The 24,442-nt window shown below is 36.9% G+C and overlaps 1 protein-coding gene across 1 annotated transcript in view; it reads left to right on the top strand.

Moving 5' to 3' along the window:
• Positions 1 to 19,024: 19,024 nt before the first annotated feature.
• The window catches only part of CC1H1orf185 (chromosome C1 C1orf185 homolog), a 77,353-nt gene continuing 71,935 nt past the window's right edge, over positions 19,025 to 24,442 (top strand). Inside the window, exon 1 of the mRNA XM_032594082.1 lies at positions 19,025 to 19,253. Within this exon, the coding sequence (XP_032449973.1) occupies positions 19,025 to 19,253 (229 nt within the window). The remainder of the gene's footprint in view (positions 19,254 to 24,442) is intronic.

Genomic DNA, 24,442 nt, shown 5'->3' on the forward strand with positions numbered 1-24,442 from the left:
GAGATGACAAAAGCAGAGGGACACAAGGCTATGTAATGCAAGTCCAGGAGCCAAACAATAATGGTAGCCCTTGGAAACTAAAAGCTTCTGGAAGCAAGGAAACAAATTCTTTTCTAGAGTCTAAAAGTAACCACAGATTCATTCCTGGGCTGCAGGGCTGGTTCAACATTCGCAAATCAATCAATGTGATACATCACATTAATAAAAGAAAAGATAAGAACCATATGATCCTGTCAATCGATGCAGAAAAAGCATTTCACAAAATTCAGTGTCCTTTCTTAATAAAAACCCTCAAGAAAGTCGGGATAGAAGGAACATACTTAAACATCATAAAAGCCATTTATGAAAAGCCCACAGCTAACATCATCCTCAATGGGGAAAAACTGACAGCTTTCCCCCTGAGATCAGGAAGACAACAGGGATGTCCACTCTCACTGCTGTTGTTTAACATAGTGTTGGAAGTTCTAGCGTCAGCAATCAGACAACCAAAGAAATCAAAGACACCAATACTGGCAAAGATGAAGTCAAGCTTTCACTTTTTGCAGATGACATGATATTATACATGGAAAACCCGATAGACTCCAACAAAATCTACTAGAACTGATACATGAATTCAGCAAGGTCGTAGGTACAAAATCAACGTACAGAAATTAATTGCATTCTTATACACTAATAATGAAGCAACAGAAAGACAAATGAAGAAACTGATCCCATTCACAATTTCACCAAGAAGCATAAATACCTAGGGATAAATCTAACCAAAGGTGTAAAAGATCTGTATGCTGAAAACTATAGAAAGCTTATGAAGGAAATTGAAGAAGATATAAAAAAATGGAAAAACATTCCATGCTCATGGATTGGAAGAATAAATACTGTTAAAATGTCAATACTACCCAAAGCTATCTACACATTCAATGCAATCCCGATCAAAATTGCACCAGCATTCTTCTCGAAGCTAGAACAAGCAATCCTAAATTTGTATGGAACCACAAAAGACTCTGAAGAGCCAAAGTAATTTTGAAGAAGAAGACCAAAGCGGGAGGCATCACAATCCCAGACTTCAAGCTATACTACAAAGCTATAATCATCAAGACAGCATGGTATTGGCACAAAAACAGACACATAGACCAATGGAATAGAATAGAGACTCCAGAATTAGACCCACAAAAGTATGGCCAACTCATCTTTGACAAAGTAGGAAAGAATATCCAATGGAAAAAAAGACAGTCTCTTTAACAATTGGTGCTGGGAGAACTGGACAGCTGCATGCAGAAAAATGAAACTAGACTGCTTTCTTACACCATTCACAAAAAAAAAGAAAGAAAGAAAGAAAGAGAGAAAAAGAAAAACTCAAAATGGATAAAGGACCTGAATGTGAGACAGGAAACCATCAAAACCCTAGAGGAGAAAGCAGGGAAAAACCTCTCTGACCTCAGCCTTAGCAATTTCTTACCTGACACATCCCCAAAGGCAAGGGAATTAAAAGCAAAAATGAACTATTAGGACCTCATGAAGATAAAAAGCTTCTGCACTGCAAAGGAAACAATCAACAAAACTAAAAGGCAACCAACAGAATGGGAAAAGATATTTGCAAATGACATTTTGGACAAAGGGCTAGTATCCAAAATCTATAAGGAACTCACCAAACTCCACACCCAAAAAACAAAGAATCCAGTGAAGATATGGGCAGAAAACTTGAATAAACACTTCTCTAAAGAAGTCATCCAGATGGCCAACAGGCACATGAAAAGATGTTCAACATCGCTCCTCATCAGGGAAATACAAATCAAAACCACACTCAGATATCACCTCACGCCAGTCAGAGTGGCCAAAATGAACAAATCAGGAGACTATAGATGCTGGCGAGGATGTGGAGAAACGGGAACCCTCTTGCACTGTTGGTGGGAATGCAAACTGGTGCAGCCGCTCTGGAAAATAGTGTGGAAGTTCCTCAAAAAATTAAAAATAGATCTACCCTATGACCCAGCAGTAGCACTGCTAGGAATTTACCCAAGGGATACAGGAGTACTGATGCACAGGGGAACTTGTACCCCAATGTTTATAGCAGCACTCTCAACAATAGCCAAATGATGGAAAGAGCCTAAATGTTCATCAACTGATGAATGGATAAAGAAATTGTGGTTTATATACACAATGGAATACTACTTGGAAATGAGAAAGAATGAAATATGGCGTTTTGTAGCAACGTGGATGGAACTGGAGAGTGTTATGCTAAGTGAAATAAGTCATAGAGAGAAAGACAGATACCATATGTTTTCACTCTTATGTGGATCCTGAGAAACTTAACAGAAGACCATGGGGTAGGGGAAGGGGAAAAAAAAAAGTTAGGGAGGGAGCCAAAGCATAAGAGACTGTTAAAAACTGAGAACAAACTGAGGGTTGATGGGGGGTGGGAGGGAGGGGAGGGGGGTGATGGGTATTGAGGAGGGCACCTTTTGGGATGAGCACTGGGTGTTGTATGGAAACCAATTTGAGAATAAATTTCATATTAAACAATAAATAAATAAATAAATAAATAAATAAATAAATAAATGAAATAAAAGTAACCACAGCCTCACCGGCGTTCACTTTACAGCATCTGACCTCTTGAACTATAAAATCATAAATTTATATTACTATAAATCACTAAAGTTTTTTTTATTAGTCTTTTTGTTTTTATTTAAAAAAATGCATGATGTAAAATAGGCTCACTTAAGTCTAAATCTTGATCTACATTTATGGTGAAAAGCTTTTTAGAGAGTAAACCCAAGACACAACACTACCCAGTAAAGCAAAACAACCAAAAACCAAACAAAGCAAAACAAAACTCCCAGCTAACATAATATATAATAAGGAAATTTACCTGTGAATTGTTAATTTAATATAAAACATATAAAATACATGTTATTGTAAATAATGTATCATTCTGGATTATTTACTTCCTTGTATCAGAAATCTTACCTTAAAAAACAAAAAATACCATTTGCAACAATGGGATGGAACTAGAGTGTATAAGCTAAGCACAATGAGTCTGAGAAAGACAAATACCATGACTTCACTCATAGGTGGAATTTAAGGTACAAAACAGATGAACACAAGGGAAGGGAAGCACAAATAATACAAAAACAAGGAGAGGGACAAACCATAAGAGACTATTAAATACAGAGAACAAACTGAGGGTTGCTGGAGGGGTTGTGGATGGAGGGATGAGCTAAATGGGTAAGGGGCATTAGGGAGGACACTTGTTGGGATGAGCACTGGGTGTTATATGTAGCAGATGAATCACTGGATTCTACCCCTGAAATCATTATTGCAGTATATGCTAACTAACTTGGATGTAAATTTAAAAAAACAGGGGGGTGCCTGTGGCTCAGTCGGTTAAGCATCCAACTTCAGATCAGGTCATAATCTCACGGTTTGTGAGTTTGATCCTCACATCAGGTGAGCTCTAGCCCCACTCTGGGATCTGCACTCCGCACTCTCTCCCTCTCTGCCTGCCCCTCACTCACTTGTGCTCTCTCTCTCTCTCTGAAAAATAAAAAAAAAAAATTAAAAAAGAGACCTAGGTGTCAGGAAAAATTAATAGTAATTTCCTTTGGTTAAATTTTTATTTTAATTCCAGTATAGTTAACATACAGCATTATATTAGTTTCAGGTATACAATATAGTGATTCAACACTTCCATACATCACCCAGTGTTTATCACAATTACTTTCCTTAATCCCCTTTACCTGTTTCACCCATCCCCCCACAACCTGGTAACCGTTTGTTCTCTATAGTTAAGAGTCTGTTTCTTGGTATGTCTGTCTGTCTCTCTTTTTCCTTTTATAAGCCACTAAGTTTTGTGGTAATTTGTTACATCAGCAATAAGAAACTAATACAGTTCTATTGTCAGTCTTCTCCCCCTGAGTAATATCATCCATACCAGTGGCTTCAACCATGACCTGATGATTGCCCGTAATAAATACCAAAATAAATACACCCGACTCATGGACAGTGCATCCTGAAAATCCTCCAGGTACCTCAAAACTACTGAACTCAATATATATGAATACTAACTCAAAAATTTCTCTCAAATCTGACACTTCTGTTGCACCACTGCTACCACCTTTAGTTTTGGTGCTCATTTTAGTTTCACCAATTACAAGAGCTTCTTAACTGATTTTTCTGTCATTACTTTAATTCAATATCCTCAATTTTGCCATCAGTTTTATCTTTTTTAAAAGTTTTATTTATTTATTTTTGAGAGAGAGAGAGAGAGAGAGAGAGCAAGAGAGCCTATGGGAGGGTCAGAGAGAGAGGGAGACAGAGAATCCCAAGCAGGCTCTGCATAGGCAGAGCACAACCTGATGCGGGGCTAGAACCCACAAACCGTGTGATCATGACCTGAGCTGAAATCAAGAGCTAGTCACAACCAACTGAGCCACCCAGGCACCCCTGCGATCAGTTATATGTTTAAATAATGAGATTATGTCACTTCTCTTCAAAATTTTCAATGGCTCCACCTGCTTATAGGGTGTATAAAGGCTGCAACCTATTTCTGTAGTCTTATCTCCATCCCACTGTATTCCACAAACATATCCCAGTTGAGATATCAGGATTGCTGAACATTTTTCCAGTTCTCACAAGCCCTTTCTCTATGGCTGCTGAAAATGCTTCCTTATTTTCCTGTATATCCTTAGTATAAATTCCTACCATATCTGATACTTGAAACAACTTTCAGAAAGATGATCAGAGTCAAAAAATCAGGGTTATTGATTTTGCCTTGTGATATCTTGGATAAATTACCCGTTTGCTGTAGTTCTACAATGATACTTGTTTTCTATATTCCAAAGAGAAGAAAATTCTGGTGAACATGTGGGGGGAGCATCCTAAAGTGGGACAATGTTGAGGGCACCTGGGTCGTACAGTTTGTTAAGTGTCTGACTTCAGCTCAGGTCATGATCTCAATGGTTTGTGGGTTTGAGCCCCGTATTGGACTCTGTGCTGACAACTCAAAGCTTGGAGCCTGCTTCTGATTCTGTATCTTCCTCTCTCTCTGCCCCTTCCCCGCTCGCACTCTGTCTCTCTCTTTCTCAAAAATAAACAAACATTAAAAAAAAATTAAAGTGGGACAATGTGGGGTGAGGAGGGTATTATTGTAGGAGGTGTGTTATATGTAGAATGTCAGAACTTGAGCAGGATAACAAGGAAGACAGAAGGACAGCCTGGCAAGGAAGTCAGGATGAGGACTTTCATGAGGGAGAGGGGACCAGTGTGAGGTATGAGTCCGAGCATAGTGAGAGGAGAATCTCTGCAGAGAGGTGACCCCAACAGGATGTTAGAGTCCAAGCAGGGTGACAAGGGTATCCCTGCAGAAAGATAGCTCTAAGATTGAAGTTAGATCCTGAGTGAGGTGAGAAAGGCATTTGTATGGAAGCTCGATTCAGGATGTTGGAACCTGAGTGGAATGAAGAAGGGTCATCACAGAGGAGAGCAGCAAGAATGGGAGATTGGTTACATCCCTTTCCAGAATGTCATACACATAAAATCATACAGTATGTAGCCTTTACATCTGGATTCTTTCTGTTAACATGATGTTTTAGAGATTCATCCATATTGTTGCATAAATTAGTCATTCATTCCTTTTTATCGCAGGACAGAATTCCAGAATATGGATGCAGCATGATTTGATTATATATTCACCATTGATGGACACTAGGTTGTTTTTAGGTTTCACTATAATGAGTAAAACTGCCACATGGACAGATATTTGGGTAGATCTATATATGTGTTTCTCTTAAGTAAACGCCTATGAGCAGGGTTGCTAATAAGCATATGCTTAACTCTGTAAGAAACCGTCAAATTATTTTCCAAAGTTTATGTACTATTCTCTTGCCATTGGAAAGTAGAATTCTGTGTCTTTGCCATTACTTAGTATTTTTATTTAGTTGCATTTCTTTTTAATATTTAACAATTTTAATGTAGGTAGACAGGGGTATCTCATTGAGACTTCAATTTGCATTTCCCTAACGACTATAGATTTCAAAAATTCTATATGCTCATTTGCCATGTACATATCCTCTGTAATATCTGTGTAAACATTTTGCCCATATTTAAAAATTGAATTTTGTACCTTATTGAATTGAAAGAGTTATTAATATTCTAGACATGAGTCATTTAAAAAAATTTTTTTTTGATGTTTATTTATTTTTGAGACAGAGAGAGACAGAGCATGAACAGCGGAGGGTCAGAGAGAGAGGGAGACACAGAATCGGAAGCAGGCTCCAGGCTCTGAGCTGTCAGCACAGAGCCCGATGCGGGGCTCGAACTCACAGACCGTGAGATCATGACCTGAGCCGAAGTCGGACGCTTCACCGACTGAGCCACCCAGGCGCCCCTAGACATGAGTCATATACCAGAATTATTTTGCAAATATTTTTCTCACTATTTATGGTTTGTTTTTTCATTTTCTTAATATTATTTTTCAATGAGCAAAAGCTTTTAATTTTGAAGGAGTCAAATTCATCTATTTTTTTAATGGTTCATGTTTTTTGTTTCCTAAGAAATATTTGCCTAATCTTGGGGCGCCTGGGTTGCTCAGTCAGTTAAGCATCCAACTTCCACTCAGGTCATGATTTCGTGGTCCGTGAGCTCAAGCCCCGCGTCAGGCTCTGTGCTGACAGCTCAGAGCCTGGAGCCTGTTTCAGATTCTCCCTCTCTCTGACCCTCCTCCGTTCATGCTCTGTCTCTCTCTGTCTCAAAAATAAATAAATGCTAAAAGAAAAATAAAAAAAAAAGAAATATTTGCCTAATCTAAATTCACAAAAGTCTCCTTCTAGAATTTTTAGTAGTTTTAGTGCTTACATTTCAGTCTATAATTCAAGTAAATTTTTGTATATAGAATGAGTTAAAGGTTGAAATTAATGCCTTTGCACACAGATGTTCAATTGTGCCAATGACACTCATTGAAGAGATTATCTTCTCCCCTCCCCCCCCCATTGAATTAACTTGGCACTTTTATTGATGATAATTAACCAAACGTGTTACAAATAGAAATAGAATATTCATTCTGTTTCATTGATCTACATGTATATTCTTAGGTTAATACTAAACTGTTTTAATTACTATAGCTTTATAGTAAGGCCTGAAATCAGAGACTATGAGTCCTCCACTTTGTTCTTCTTTTTTAAAATCATACAGTATGTAAACTTTAATATCTGGATTCTTTCTCTTACTTTACTTAGCATGATGTTTTAGAGATTCATCTATATTGTTACAAATTTAGTGGTCTGTTCCTATTTATATGTGGGTAGTATTCCATGATATGCTATAATGTATCTCTTCACTAGTTGATGGACATTGGGGTTGTTTCCAACTTTTAACTATAATGAACGAAGCTGTTGTATATACTCACATATAGATCTCTATTTAAATACATGTTTTCATTTCTCGTCCATACAAATTTTAGAATGAGCATGTCAGTAACTTTTTTTTTACAGGCCTACTGAAATTTTGGTTGAGATTACTTTGAATCTATACTGCAATTTGAGAGAAACTGGAATTTTAACAATATTGAGTCTTATATTCATTAAAATGGCATCTTTCTCAATTTATTTAGGCCTTTTAAATTATCTATTATCAATATTTTGCACTTTTTAGCTTACAAATATTGTACATATTTTTGCTATATCTATCCCTAAGTATTTATTTTTATGGTATTATAGTGTTTTTAAAATTTCAATTTATAATTTTTCATTGACGATATATAGAAATGCAATTTGGTTTTATATATTTATCTTGTGTCCTGTGACCTTACCAGAGTCACTATTATTAGTTTTAGTCACTTTTTGTAGATCCTTTGGAATCTTCTTCATAGATAATACCTTTGTCTATAAATAAAAATAGTTTAAAAAATAGTTTAAATTTTTCCTTTCCAATACGTATGCCTTTTTTCAATTTGTCTTAAATATCATATTGAATTGAATAAAACTTCCAGTGAAATGCTTAACAGAAGTAATGAAAATGGGTATCCTTGCCTTGTTCTTAATCTTAGAGTGAACAGTCCAAAAACTTTGGGATGCAGGAAATGCAGTCGTAAGAGGGAAGTATGTAGCAATCCAAGCCTTCCTAAAGAAGGGAGAAATATTTCAAAATACATAACCTAACCTTACACCTGATGGAGTTGGAAAAAGAATAGCAAATAAAGCCCAAAGCCAGAAGAAGAAGGGGAATAATAAAGATTAGAGCAGAAATCAATGATATCAATATCAAAAAAACAGTAGAACAGATCAATGAAACTTGGAGCTGGGTTTTGAAATAATTAGCAAAATTGATAAACCCTTAGCCAGATTTATCAAAAAGAAAAAGGAAAGGACACAAATAAATAAAATCACAAATGAAAGAGGAGAGATCACAGCCAACACTGCAGAAATATAAATAATAATAAGAGAATATTATGAGTAATTATATGCCAAAAATTGGGCAATCTGAAAGAAAAGAATAAATTCCTATAATATAAACTACCAAAACTGAAACAGAAAGAAATAGAAAATTTGAACAGGCCCATAACCAGTAAAGAAATTGAATCAGTAATCAAAAATATCCCAACAAACAGGAGACCAGGGCCAGATGTCTTCCCAGGTGAATTCTACCAAAGCTTTAAAGAAGAGTTAATACCTATTCTTTTGAAATTGCTTGTAAAAACAGAAATGGAAGGAAATTTTCCAAACTCTTCTTTTAGGCCAGCATTACCTTGATTCCAAAACCAGGCAAAGAACCCACTAGAAAGAAGAATTACAGACCAATATCGCTGATAAACGTGAATGCAAAATTCCCAACAAGATACTAGCAAATCAAATTGAACAATACGTAAAAGAATTATTTACAACAGTCAAATGGGATTTATTCCTGGGCTGCAGGGGTGGTTTAATATCTGCAAATCAATCAACATGATACATCACATTAATGAAACAAAGGATAATAACCACGTGATCCTCTTAGTAGATACAGAAAAAGCATCTGGCAAAATACAGCATCCTTTCTTTTTCATTATTATTATTATTATTATTATTCCCAAGTTAGTTAACATACAGTGTAGTCTTGGCTTCAGGAATAGAACTCAGTGATGCATCTCTTACATATGACACCCAGTGCTCATCCCGAAAAGTGCCCTGTTTAATGACCATCACCCATTTCACCCACCCCTTGAACTCCCAAACTTCAACTCTCAGTTTGTTCTCTGTATTTAACAGTCTCTTACGGTTTGCCTCCCTCTTTGTTTCTCTTATTTTTCCTTCCCTTCCCCTATGTTCATCTGTTAAGTTTCTCAAATTCCACATATGGATGAAATCGTATATCAGTCTTTCTCTGAGTGACTTATTTCACTTAGCATAATACCCTCCAGTTCCATCCATGTTGTTGCAACTTGCAAGATTTCATTCTTTGTGATTGCTGAATAATATTCATATATATATACCAAATCTTACTTAATCCATTCATTAGCTGATGGACATTTGGGCTCTTTTCATAATTTAGCTATTGTTGATAATGCCTCTATAAACATTAGGGTGCATGTGCCCCTTCAAATCAGCATTTTTGTATCCTTTGGATAAATTCCTAGTAGTGCAATTGCTGGCTCGTAGGGTAGCCCTATTTTTCATTTTTTGAGGAACCTCCATACTGTTCTCCAGAGTGGCTGCACCAGTTTGCATTCCCACCAGCAGTGCAAGAGGATTCCCCTTTCTCCACATCATCACTGACATCTGTTGTTTCCTGAGTTGTTCATTTTAGTCACTCTGACCAGTGTGAGGTGATATCTCATTGTGGTTTTGATTTGTATTTACCTGACAATCAGTGATGTTGAGCATCTTTTCATGTGTCTGTTGGCCATCTGGATGTCTTCTTTGGAAAAGTGTCTATTCATGTCTTCTGCCCATTTCTTCACTGGATTATTTGTTTTTTTGGGTGTGGAGTTTGCTAAGTTCTTTGTAGATTTTGGATAGTAACCCTTTATCTGATATGTCATTTGCAAATATCTTCTCCCATTCCATCAGTTGCCTTTTAGTTTTGTTGATTGTTTCCTTCTCTGTGCAGATTTTTATCTTGATGAGGTCCTAATAGTTTATTTTTGTTTTTATTTCCCTTGCCTTCAGAGACATGTCTAGTAAGAAGTTGCTTTGACCGAGGCTAAAGAGGTTGCTGCCTGTTTACTCCTCTAGGATTTTGATGGTTTCCTGTCTCACATTTAGGTCTTTCATCCATTTTGAACTTATTTTTGTGTATGGTGGAAGAAACTGGTCCAGTTTCATTTTTCTGCATGTCACTCTCTAGTTCTTCCAGGACCATTTGCTGAAGAGACTGTCTTTTTTCCATTGGATACTGTTTTCCTGCTTTGTCGAAGATTAGTTGGCCAATATTTGTGGGTCCATTTCTGGGTTCTCTATTCTATTCCATTGATCTATGTGTCTATTTTTAAGCACCTTTTCTTGATAAAAACACTCAAGAAAGTAGGGATAGAAAGAACATACCTTATCATAAAGGCCATATATGGAAGGTCCACAGTTATATCATCCTCAATGGGGAAAAACTGACAGCTTTCCCCCTAAGGTCAGGAACACAACAGGGATGTCCACTCTCACCATTGTTGTTCAACATAGTACTGGAAGTCCTAACCTCAGCAATCAGACAACAAAAGGAAATAAAAGGCATCCAAATTGGCAAGGAAGAAGTCTTTCACTCTTTGCAGACGACATGATACTCTACATGGAAAACCCAAAAGACTACCAAAAAACTGCTAGAACTGATATGTGAATTCAGCAAAGTTGCAGGATATAAAATCAATGTACAGAAATCAGTTACATTTCTATACATCAATAACGAAGCAGCATTCATTCAATAATGAAGAGAAATCAAGGAATCGATCCCATTTATAATTGCACCAAAACCTACAAAATCCCTAGAAATAAACCTAACCAAAGAGGCCAAAGATCTGTACATTGAAAACTAGAGAAAGCTAAAGAAATGAATTGAAGAACACAAAGAAATGGAAAAACGTTCCATACTCATTGACTGGAAGAGCAAATATTGTTGAAATGTCGATACTACCTGGGCGCCTGTGTGGCTCAGTCAGTTAAGCGTCCAACTTCAGCTCAGGTCATGATCTCTTGCTTCATGAGTTCGAGCCCCACGTCGGGCTCTGTGCTGATGTCTCAGAGCCTGAAGTCTGCTTCAGATTCTGTGTGTCTCTTTCTCTGCCCCTCCCCTGCTCGTGCTCTGTCTCAAAAATAAATAAACATTTAAAAAACTTTAAAAAAATTACGATACTACCCAAAGCAATGTATACATTCAATGCAATCCCTATCAAATTAATACCTGCATTCTTCACAGAGATAGAACAAACAATCTTAAAATTTCTGTTTTTTTTTTAATAAACTACTCAGTCTGTGATATTTTGTTATAGCAGCCTGAACAGACTAATATATGAATCAATTTTCTAAGTTTTCCTCAGGAACTTGGTGGAACTATGAATTCAACTGACAGTGGAATTCAACAATATATGCAATTAAATTTTATATTTTCTTTCTAGCACTATCAGTTCTGTGACCATAAGACATAAGACATTATGATTGTCAAGGTCACTCTTTCGTTCTTAGGTCATGACTTTAGCTGAGAGAAAAAGATTTGAACTTGTCATTTACTTTCTGTAAATACTCAATTCACTCAGTAGAATACATTCCATACTAATTCTTTTAGTCATCATTGTCATAATGTTCAAATGCAGTAGTCACTTGGGCTCACAAGTGAGTCGTTTCAGTTGTTACTTGTTGACAATTATCTGCAGGTAATAGCATGATTATTTGTGGTGATATTTCATGACATGAGCTACTAGCATCCCACTTCCTATTGGCAAGGATCTCAGCACTGCATTCAAGCCCAAGGGCATGATTAAACAAAGTCCCAAATTCAGTCTTTTCTGGTCTATCTTTTGGGACCACTCCCTGTACTAAATCTGGATTAATTGGGGTCCACTTAGCAGAAATAAACTACACAATAATTTGAACAGAGGAAGTTAAGTATAAAGGATCACAAATTGTAACAAGGAATTATTATTATTTTTTAATTTAATTTTTTATTTTTTAACACATCCAATTTAGTTAGCATATAGTGCAACAATGATTTCAGGAGTAGATTTCTTAGTACCCCTTACCCATTTAACCCATCCCCCCTCCCACAAACCCTCTAGTAACCCTCTGTTTGCTCCCCATATTTAAGAGTTTCTTATGTTTTGTTTCACTCCCTGTTTTTATATTATTTTTGCTTCCCTTCCCTTATATTCATTTGTTCTGTGTGTTAAAGTCCTCATATGAGTGAAGTCATATATTTATTTTTCTCTGACTGACTAATTTCGCTTAGCATAATACCCTCCAGTTCCATCCACGTAGTTGTAAATGGCAAGATTTCATTCTTTTTGGTTGCCGAGTAATACTCCATTGTGTGTGTGTGTGTATATATATATATATATATATATATATATATATACCACATCTTTATCCATTCATCCATCGATGGACATTTGGGCTCTTTCCATAGTTTGGTTATTGTTGATAGTGCTGCTATAAACATGGGGGTACATGTGTCCCTTCAAAACAGCACACCTGTATCTTTTGGATAAATGCCTAGTAGTGCAATTTCTGGGTGGTAGGGTAGTTCTATTTTGAGTTTTTTGAGGAACCTCTGTACTGTTTTCCAGAGTGGCTACACCAGCTTGCATTCCCACCAACAATGCAAAAGATATCCTCTTTCTCTGCATCCTCGCCAACATCTTTGTTGCCTGAGTTGTTAATGTTAGCCATTCTGACAGGTGTGAGGTGGTATCTCATTGTGGTTTTGATTTGTATTTCCCTGATGATGAGTGATGTTGAGCATTTTTCCATGTGTAGGTTGGCCATCTGGATGTCTTCCTTGGAAAAGTGTCTATTCATGTCTTTTGCCCATTCCTTCACTGGATTATTTGTTTTTTGGGGGCGGAGTTTGCTAAGTTCTTTATAGATTTTGGATAGTAACCCTTTATCTGATATGTCATTTGCAAATATCTTCTCCCATTCTGTCAGTTGCCTTTTAGTTTTGTTGATTGTTTCCTTCACTGTGCAAAAGCTTTTTATTTTGATGAGGTCCCAGTAGTTCATTTTTGCTTTTGTTTCCCTTGCCTCTGGAGACATGTTGAATAAGAAGCTGCTGTGGGCAAGATCAAAGAGGTTTTTGCCTGCTTTCTCCTTGAGGATTTTGACGGCTTCTTGTCTTACATTAGGTATTTCATCCATTTTGAGCTTATTTTTGTGTATGGTGTAAGAAAGTGGTCCAGGTTCATTCTTCTGCATGTCGCTGTCCAGTTTTCCCAGCACCACTTGCTGAAGAGACTGTTTTTATTCCATTGGATATTCTTTCCTGCTTTGTCAAAGATTAGTTGGCCATACGTTTGTGGGTCCATTTCTGGGTTCTCTATTCTGTTCCATTGATCTGAGTGTCTGTTCTTGTGCCGGTACCATACTGTCTTGATGATTACAGCTTTGTAGTATAGCTTGAAGTCTGGGATTGTGATGCCTCCTGCTTTGGTTTTCTTTTTCAAGATTGCTTTGGCTATTTTGGGTCTTTTCTGGTTCCATACAAAGTTTAGGATTATTTGTTCTAGCTCTGTGAAGAATGCTGGTGTTGCTTTGATAGGGATTGCATTGAATGTGTAGATTGTTTTGGGTAGTATCGACATTTTAACACTATTTGTTCTTCCTATCCAGGTGCATGGAATCTTTTTCCATTTTTTTGTGACTTCTTCAGTTTTTTTCATAAGCTTCCTATAGTTTTCAGTGTATAGATTTTTCACCTCTTTGGTTAAATGTATTCCCAGGTACTTTATGGTTTTTGGTGCAATTGTGAATGGGATCGATTCCTTGATTTCTCTTTCTGTTGCTTCATTGTTGGTGTATAGGAATGCAACCAATTTCTGTGCATTGATTTTATATCCTGCAACTTTGCAGAATTCATGGATCAGTTCTAGCAGTTTTTTGGTGGAATCTTTGGGTTTTCCATATAGAGGATCATATCTGCGAAGAGTGAAAGTTTGACCTCCTCCTGGCCAATTTGGATGCCTTTTACTTCTTTGTGTTGTCTGATTGCAGAGGCTAAGCCCTCCAATACTATGTGGAATAACAGTGGCGAGAGTGGACATCCCTGTCTTGTTCCTCACCTCAGAGGAAAAGCTCTCAGTTTTTCTCCATTGTGGATGATATTAGCGTTGACTCATTCATATATGGCTTATATGATCTCGAGGTATGCTCCTTCTATCCCTACTTTCTTGAGAGTTTTTATCAAGAAAGGATGCTGTAGTCTGTCAAATGCTTTCTCTGCATCTATTGATATGCTCATATGGTCCTTGTCCTTTCTTTTATTGACGTGATTAATCATGTTAATTGTTTTGCAGATATTGAACCAGACCTGCACCCCAGGTATAAATCCCACTTGGTCATGTGAATAATTTTTTAATGTATTGTTGGATCTGGTTGGTTAATACCTTGTTGAGGATTTTTGCATCCCTGTTCATCAGGGAAATTGGTCTATAGTTCCCCTTTTAGTGGAGTCTCTGTCTGGTTTTGGGATCAAGGTAATGCTGGCTTCATAGAAACAGTTTGGAAGTTTTCCTTCCATTTCTATTTTTTGGAACAGTTTCAAGAGAGTAGGTGTTAACTCTTCTTTAAATGTTTGGTAGAATTCTCCTGGAAAGCCATCTGGCCCTGGGCTCTTGTTTTTTGGCAGAGTTTTGATTACTAATTCAATTTCCTTACTGGTTATTAGTCTGTTCAAATTTTCTATTTCTTCCTGTTTCAGTTTTTGTAGTATGTATGTTTCTAGGAATTTGTCCATTTCTTTCAGTTTACTCATTTTATTGGCATATAATTGCTCATAATATTCTCTTATTATTGTTTTTATTTTTTGTTGTGTTGGTTGTGAGCTCTCCTCTTTGATTCTTGCTTTTATTTATTTGGGTCCTTTCCTTTTTCTTCTTGATGAAACTGTCTAGGGATTTATCAATTTTGTTAATTCTTTCGAAGAACCAGCTTCTGGTTTCATTGATCTGTTCTACTGTGTTTTTGGTTTCGATAGCATTAATTTCTGCTCTAATCTTTATTATTTCCTGTCTTCTGCTGGTCTTGGGTTTTATTTGTTCTTTTTCCAGCTCCTTAGGGCATAAGTTTAGGTTGTGTATCTGAGATCTTTCTTCCTTCTTTAGGAAAGCCTGGATTGCTATATACTTTCCTCTTATGACCTCCTTTGCTGCGTCCCAGAGGTTTTGGGTTGTGGTGTTATCATTTTCATTGGCTTCCATATACTTTTTTTTTTTTTTAATTTTTTTTTCAACATTTTTATTTATTTTTGGGACACAGAGAGACAAAGCATGAACGGGGGAGGGGCAGAGAGAGAGGGAGACACAGAATTGGAAACAGGCTCCAGGCTCTGAGCCATCAGCCCAGAGCCCGACGCGGGGCTCGAACTCACGGACCGCGAGATCGTGACCTGGCTGAAGTCGGACGCTTAACCGACTGCGCCACCCAGGTGCCCTGGCTTCCATATACTTTTTAATGTCCTCTTTAACTGCTTGGTTAGCCCATTCATTCTTTTTTTTTTAATTTTTTTAACGTTTTATTTATTTTTGAGACAGGGAGAGACAGAGCATGAATGGGGGAGGGTCAGAGAGAGAGGGAGACACAGAATCAGAAAGAGGCTCCAGGCTCTGAGCTGTCAGCACAGAGCCCGACGCGGGGCTCGAACTCATGGACTGTGAGATCATGACCTGAGCCAAAGTTGGCCGCTTAACCGACTGAGCCACCCAGGCGCCCCTAGCCCATTCATTCTTTAGTAGGATATTCTTCAGTCTCCAAGTATTTGTTACCTATCCAATTTTTTTCCTGTGGTTGATTTCGAGCTTCATAGTATTGTGGTCTGAAAATATGCACGATATGATCTTGATCTTTTTGTACTTACTTAGGGGTGATTTGTGTCCCAGTATATGGTCTCTTCTGGAGAACGTTCCATGTGCACTGGAGAAGAATGTATATTCTGCTGCTTTAGGATGAAATGTTCTGAATATATCTGTTAAGTCCATCTGGTCCAATGTGTCATTCAAAGCCATTGTTTCCTTGTTTCCTTGTTTTGATTTTTTGATTAGATGATCTGTCCATTGCTGTGAGTGGGGTGTTGAAGTCTCCTACTACTGTGGTATTACTATCAATGAGTTTCTTTATGTTTGTGATTAATTGATTTATATATTTGGGTGCTGCCACGTTTGACGCATAAATGTTTACAATTGTTAGGTCTTCTTGGTCTATAGACCCCTTGATTATGATATAATGCCCTTCTGTATGTCCTGATACAGTCTTTATTTTAAAGTCTGGATTGTCTGATATAAGTACAGCTACTCCGGCTTTCTTTCATTGACCATTAGCATGATAGGTCATTCTCCATTCCCTTACTTTCAATATGAAGGTGTCTTTAGTTCTAAAGTGGGTGTCTTGTAAACAGCATATAGATGGATCTTGTTTTCTTATCCATTCTGTTACCCTATGTCTTTTGATTGGAGCATTGAGTCCATTGACGTTTAGAGTGAGTATTGAAAGATATGAATTGATGGCCATTATGATGGTTATTGAGTTGGAGTTTCTGGTGGTGTTCTCTGGTCCTTTCTAATCCTTGTTGCTGTTGGTATTCATTTATTTTGTATATATTTTTTCATCTTTTCTCTCCTCAGAGAGTCCCCCTTAAAATTTCATGCAGAGATGGTTTAGTGGTCACAAACTCCTTTAATTTTGGTTTGTCTGGGAATCTTTTAATCTCTCCTTCCATTTTGAATGACAGCCTTGCTGGATAAAGAATTCTTGGCTGCATGTTTTTCTGATTCAGCACATTGAATATATCCCGCCACTCCTTTCTGGCCTGCCAAGTTTCTGTGGATAGGTCTGCTGCAAACCTGATCTGTCTTCCCTTGTAGGTTAAGGACTTTTTTTCCCTTGCTGCTTTCATGATTCTCTCCTTGCCTGAGTAGTTTGTGAATTTGACTATGATATGCCTTGTTGATAGTCGGTTTTTGTTGAATCTATGGGGGTCCTCTGTGCTTCCTGGATTTTGATGTCTGTGTCTTTCCCCAGGTTAGGAAAGTTTCCCGCTATAATTTGCTCATGTAACCCTTGTACCCCTATTTCTCTCTCTTCCTCTTCTGGGACCCCTATGATTCTGATGTTGTTCCTTTTTAATGAGTCATTGATTTCTCTAATTCTTAAATTGTGCTCTTTTGCCTTAATCTCCCTCTTTTTTTCTGCTTCATTATTCTCTATAAGTTTGTCCTCTATATTGCTGATTCTCTGTTCTGCCTTGTCCATCCTTCAACCGCTGCATCAATCCGTGATTGCATCTCAGTTATAGCATTTTTAATTTCATTCTGGCTATTTTTTACTTATTTTATCTCTGCAGAAAGGGATTCTAATCTATTTTCTACTCCAGCTAGTATTCTTATTATCATGATTCTAAATTCTGGTTCAAACATCTTGCTTGTATCTGTGTTAGTTAAATCCCTGGCTGTCGTTTCTTTGTGCTTTTTCTTTTGGGGTGAATTCCTTCGTTTTGTTATTTTGAAGGGAGAAAAGGAATTAATGAAGTAGAAAAATTAAAGTTAAAAAACTTAAAATTAAAAGAAATATTAAAATTAAAAATTAAAAACACACAGACACACACACACAAATCTAATAGTGATGCCAAATCCTAGGTGTGTTTTGGTCTGGGTGTTGAAAGCGGTTTGACATATTAAGGGACAAAAAGGGGAAGGGAGGGAAAAAAAGGAAATCATTTGAGAACATGAAAAATGAATATAGTGAAGTAGACTAAAATGAGATGATGGGGGTAAAATAGAATTTGAAAAAATATACCCAAAAGTAAATAATATAGTAGAAAAAAATTAAAGGAAAATATTTTTAATGAAAATTAAAAATAATACGATTTTTTTCTTTTTCTGTATTTAAGAAAAAAGGAAAGAAAGGAAAAGAGAAAAACAATAAAAAAGGAAAAAGAAATCGTTTGAAAATTTGAAAAAGTGAATACACTATAGTAGACTAAAATAAAATGATGGAAGTAAAATAGAATGAAAAAAAATTACATAAAAGAAAAAATATAGTAATTAAAAATTAAATAAAAATATTTTTAATAGAAATTGAAAGTAAAAATGAAGTTTTTCTCTTTCTGCATTCAAGAAAAAGAAAGGAAATGAAAAAGAGAAAAGAAAGGAAATTGTTTGAAAATTTGAAAAGGTGAATACACTGAAGACTAAAATAAAATGATGGAAGTAAGTAGAATTTGAAAAAATTTACACAAAAGTAAAAAATATAGTAATAAAAATTAAAGAAAAACATTTTTAATAAAAATTTAAAATAAAAATGAATTTTTTTCTCTTTCTATATTCAAGAAAAAGAGAAGAATTGTAAAAGAGAAAAACAAAAAAGAAAAAAAAGAAGACAATTGAATAGATGAACCTGCTAACTGATTGAAGTAGGACTGAAATTGCTTCGTTTTCCCCTAGAAGTCAGTCTATATAGCTCTTTATAGTCCATAAATTAACCGGTGGTGAGACTTGTGTTCTTGAAGAATGAAGTTGGTCCAGTTGGGTGGGGCTCAGCGCAACAGCCTCGGTCTCCACTAGATGGCGCTGCTAGCCTACTGGGGTGGATTGTTGTGGCGCTCGTAGGTGCATATGCGCATATGCAGGAGCATTTAAATGGTCCCACCCAGCTACCCAGTTTGTTCTCCAGGATCAGCAACCGCGCACCCGTCCTCTGTCTTCAGCTCTCGTCCACTCCCTGCTTTTTCACTCTCTGTGACCAGGCCCCAGGCAGTACCTCTCTCACAAATTTTGTCTCAGATGCAGCTGTTTTGCCTGGCCCCTTACTTCCGAAGGAGTGTGGCTTTGACCCGTTCTGTGCCTCTGTGGGAGGGTCTCACTGAGCTATGGATGAATGAGCAATGGCCAAATGTTGACTGTACCCAGGAACGTCCGCTGGACCCTGCTGCTCCTGGTGCCCGGAGACTGTGGCGTGGTGCCAGCCCGCCCCAGAAAAAGTTCGTGAGACAGTGTAGCAGCACCATTTCAGGGGTTATGGAAAATCACAACACACCTCTGGCACCCGGCTTCACCCTTAATGACCTTGCCTCAGCACCAGCAATTGTGGCCGCCTTCCGGGGTCTGCTGGGACCAGGTGGCTTCAACAGTCTCTACCAAATGTCCTTCAAGCAGTGGAACTTTTTTTCCCCATGTGGCCCAAGAGCCTCCCGGACCCCACTGTGTTCCTAGGGATTTGCCCTTCCCACCAGAGCACTGCCAGGTATTGAGCTGAGGAGTTGCAGCCTTTGCGCTCCCTTTGTTGACAGTCTTAATGGAATTTAAACCTTCCCTTTCTCATTTCTCCCTTTTTAGTTTAGTCCCTGTGACTGTTTCCAATTTTCCACTTTCCCTCCAGCTGCTTTTGGGGAGGGGTGCTTTTCCCGTATTCTCCTCCCCTCCCCAGTCTCCATCCTCTCTCCACCCTCAAAAGTGGTTCCCTACCTTTTGCAGCTTCTCACTCCCCAAATTCACCTCTCTGAGCCGCGTACTTGCTGAATTCTGTGGTTCAGGTTGTGCAGATTGTTGTGTTAATCCTCCAATCAGTTTTCTAGGTGTGTAGGATGGTTTAGTGTTGGTCTGGCTGTATTTCATGGACATGAGACACACAAAAAGCTTCCATGCTGTTCCACCATCTTAGCTCCTCCTAACAAGGAATTAATTAACAAAAGCAAAACAGAACTCTAAAGATTACTAGAATAGTAGATACAGGGAGCAGAACTACCTCCAGGACTAAGCAGAAGGAGCAAATCTGAAAAAGCTCTCCATCCATGCTCTGATCTAGCCCTCATTGGAAAGGGTGCAGTGGTGCTGTGGCCCACTGAGGTACCAGGGGGAGTCATTTAGGAAAGTGCCTCAGTGGTAGAACTCACACTGTGCAGAAAGTTGCCTTCTAGGGGGCCAAGGGAAGCCATTAATGGTAAGATATCAAATGCTGATGGTCACTACATGCAGTGGCTACCACACACTGCAGAAGCTACTTACTACAGAAGACTGCTGAGGAAAGCATACTAAAACCAGGAAGAAAAACCAGTATTTTTTTTCTTTAGTGTCCTCCAGCACCCTGTCCTGACAAAGATTAACATTGTATCATCAGGCAAAAGAGAAATGTTTACAGGCTCAAGTTCCATCTTACAGAGCAGGTAATGAAATGTGGACCTGAAGCTGAAAGGTACTCAAAATATCTCTGAACAAACTACTTATTAATCATAATGGTGAAAAACATGATCCCTAATTCAAATGATATTAGTTACCATCGCCAATAATGGAACAAATCAGCATTGTGTACTACCTAATGGGAGGTAATTTAAAAATCCAAGAATGATTTTTTTATGTTCCTGCCAAAAATGCATAACCCGAATCTAATTATAAAGAAATCTAATTATAAAGAAACATCAGGAACATGTAAAAAGACATTCTACAAAATAAGTCTCCTGCAATGTTCAAAACTTTTGAGATCCTGAAAGTAAAGAAGGACTAAGGAACTCTTCTATGTTGAAAGAGAATAAAAGAAATCTGACCACAAGAATCCTTTTGCTATAAAAGACATTACTGGGACAGTCAGTAAAGCTTTAGTGGGATTTCTAGGAGTTCTTTGTACTGTGCTTGCAGTCTTTTTGTAAGTTAATATTATTTCAAAGCAAAATACAAGAATAAGTTAAATAAATAAGGCATTCCCATCTGTTACTACTGCTGCATGTCTCACCAAAGTAAATACACATTCCTTGGAATGCCCTCAAAGAATTCTTATGGATAAAATTCAAAAATATATAACCTTATCATAAAAAAACAAAGAAACATAAAACACCCAAGGAAACAAAATATCATTTATAAGAGCCAGCATAAAAACAGGTAGCAGAATCAGATCCACAGACTTCAGAATCGTTACAAACATAACATAAAACATCCATGCTCAATATATTTTTTAAAAAGAAGGAATCAAGAAGATAGTTGAGAAAGAGATTTTTTTTAATTTTTTTTTTAACGTTTATTTATTTTTGAGACAGAGAGAGAAAGAGCATGAATGGGGGAGGGTCAGAGAGAGAGGGAGACACAGAATCTGAAGCAGGCTCCAGGCTCTGGGCCATCATCAGCCCAGAGCCCGACGCGGGGCTCGAACCCACGGACCGTGAGATCGTGACCTGAGCTGAAGTCAGACGCCCAACCGACTGAGCCACCCAGGCGCCCCAAGAGATTATTTTTTTTAAAACAACAAACATAATATGGAAAAAAACCTGAATTCCTAGAAATGGAAATGTTATACTCAAAATGAAGATTAGAAAGATGAATTTCAGGGAATTATTTTACACTTACTACAGGAAAAAATGATAGTGATTAAGACACATGGAGGATAGATTAGAAAAGGACTAATTAGTGTTAGAAGGAGAGGATAGAGTGAGTGGAGAAGCAGCAATATTTTAAAAAATAATGCCTTAGAATTATTCAGAACTTATAAAAGACACGAACCTACAAGTTCAGGAATCCCAACACACACCAAGTACTATCAATAGAAAATCTTTACTTTCATATCTTATAGTGAAATAGAATATAAGACCAAGAAAATCTTAAAAATTAGCCAGAGAGAAAAAACATATGCCTATGAAAAGAATGCTATTAGACTGATAGCTGACTTATTAACGCTAGCAATAAAAGCTGAATGAGAATACAGAGAGTAAGCTTCAACCAAAATTGCCATTTTGTTGAAAATATCACTTAAGAACAAATCTGAACTAAAGATAATTTTAAACATACAATAATTGAAAGAATTTGTTACAAACAAATCTCCAGTAAAAAAAAATTCTGAAAGAAAATTTTCAAGTAGGAAGTAATCACAGATAGAAGTTCTGTGAAATGTGAGATGAATATGCAAGGGATAAATAATCCTAAACCTAAAAAGAACAATAAGCAATTCTTATCCAAAAAGGTAATTCTAGCCAAATATTGATTTTTTATTCTTTCCAAGTTTTTAGTTAACATACAATGTAATGTTAGTTTCAGGTGTAGAATTTAGTAACTCATCACTTACATATTAACACCCAGTGCTCATCACAAGGGTCCTCCTTAATACCCATCACCTATTTAACCCATCCCCCTCTCCCACCTGCCTCCCCTCCAGTAACCCTCAGTGTGTTCTCTATAGTTAAGAGTCTATTTCTTGGTTTTGCTCTCTTTCCCCCCACTATGTCCATTTGTTTTGTTTCTTAAATTCCAGGAGTGAAATCATGGTATTTGTCTTTGTTTGAATAACTTATTTTGCTTTGCATAATATTCTCCAACTCCAACCATGTCACTGCAAATGGCAAGATTTCATTCTTTTTGATGGCTGAGTAATATTCTATTGTATTTATATACCACATCTTCTTTATCCACTCATCAGTCGATGGACATTTGGACTTTTTCCATAATTTAACTATTGTTGAAAATGCTGCTACAAACATTGGGGTGCACTATCCCTTCGAATTAGTATTTTTGTATCCTTTGGGTAAATATCTAGCAGTGTAATTGCTGGGTCATAAGGTAGTTCTATTTTTAACTGTTTTCCAGAGTGGCTGTACCAGTTTGCATTTCCACCAACAGTATAAGAGGGTTCCCCTTCTTCTGTATCCTTGCCAATCCTGTCATTTCCTGTGTTGTTAATTTTAGCCATTCTGACAGGTGTGAGGTAATATCTCATTGTAGTTTTGATTTATATTTCCCTGATAATGAGTGGTGCTGAGCATCTTTTCATGTGTTTGTTGGCCATGTGGATATCTTCTTTGGACAAATGTTTGTTCATGTCTTCTGCCCATTTTTTAACAGGATTGTTTGTTTTTTGGGTATTGAGTTTTAAGTTATTTGTATATTTTGGATACTAACCCTTTATCAGATATGTTATTCCAAATTTCTTCTCTCATTCCAAAGGTTGCCTTTTAGTTTTGTTGATTGTTTCTTTTGCTGTACAAATGCATTTTATCTTGATGAAGTCCCAATAGTTTATTTTTGCTTTTGTTTCCCTTGCCTCAGGAGACATCCCTAGTAGGAAGTTGCTATGGCTGATGTCAAAGAGGTTACTGCCTGTGTTCTCCTCCTGGATTTTAATGGTTTCCTGTCTCACATTTAGGTTGTTAATCCATTGTGAATTTATTTTTGTATATGGTGTAAGAAAGTGGTCCAATTTCATTTTTTTGCATGCTGCTGTTCAGTTATATTACAAAGCTGTGGTGATCAAGACAGCATGATACTGGCACAAAAACAGATACATGGATCAATGAAACAAATTAGAAAACAGAAATGAACCCACAAGTATATGGGCAATTAATCTTCAACAAAGCAGGAAAGAAAACTTAATGAAAAAAAAGACAGTCTCTTTGACAAATGGTGTTGGCAAACATTTTTAACAATAATAACAATATCATGAGGGTTTAAAAAAGCAGAAGTACATGAAAAAATAACATTAAGTCAGGAAGGTTTGATCTAAATTATTGTACTGACTCAGTTGTTCCAAAAAAGCTTGTTTGTATTTTGTCTTTATGTTTGTATTACTAATGGAATAAAATCAAATGTCTTTCACTCAAATATTTAGATTAAATAATGATAACAGCAAAAATAATTAATTAATTGAAGTATTCAGACTATGTTATTTGGAAAAGGATAAACATATTAAATCATTTTCATCTTTTTTTAAAGTTTATTTATTTATTTTGAGAGAGAGAAAGAGAGCATGAGCAGAGAAGGGGCAGAGAGAGAGAGAGAATCTCAGTCAGGCTCCATGCTGTCAGCACAGAGCTCCATGCAAGGCTCGATCTCAGAAAATGTGAGATCATGACCTGAGCCAAAATCAAGTGTTCAATGCTTAACCAACTGAGCCACCCAGGAGCTCCTAATTTTCATCTTTGATGTTAAGTATAAACATAAAAATATAAAAGGTAACTACTAATACATTAGAGAGACTTTCTGAAATAGTAGTGGGTAAAAAAGTAAAATGAAAAAAATTCAGAAGTTGCAAAGAAAACAGAAAAAAGAAAAAACGGAATAAGAGATAACATAAAGTAAGATAATAAGACAAATCCAAGTATATCAATAATTGGAGTACATTAAGGTATATAAAAGCTCAGGTAGAAGACAAACACTGATACACTGGGTGAAAAAAAATCTAGCAATATCTGGTTTACTAGAGACAAATGTAAAACCAAAGAATAGAGTAAAATTAAAAACTAAATAGATGGTCAAAGATATACCAGGAAAATACGAACCACAAGAAAGTTAGTATCATTATACTAATATAAATATAGG

Source organism: Lynx canadensis, chromosome C1, assembly GCF_007474595.2.
Source record: "Lynx canadensis isolate LIC74 chromosome C1, mLynCan4.pri.v2, whole genome shotgun sequence".
Classification (NCBI taxonomy): domain Eukaryota; kingdom Metazoa; phylum Chordata; class Mammalia; order Carnivora; family Felidae; genus Lynx; species Lynx canadensis.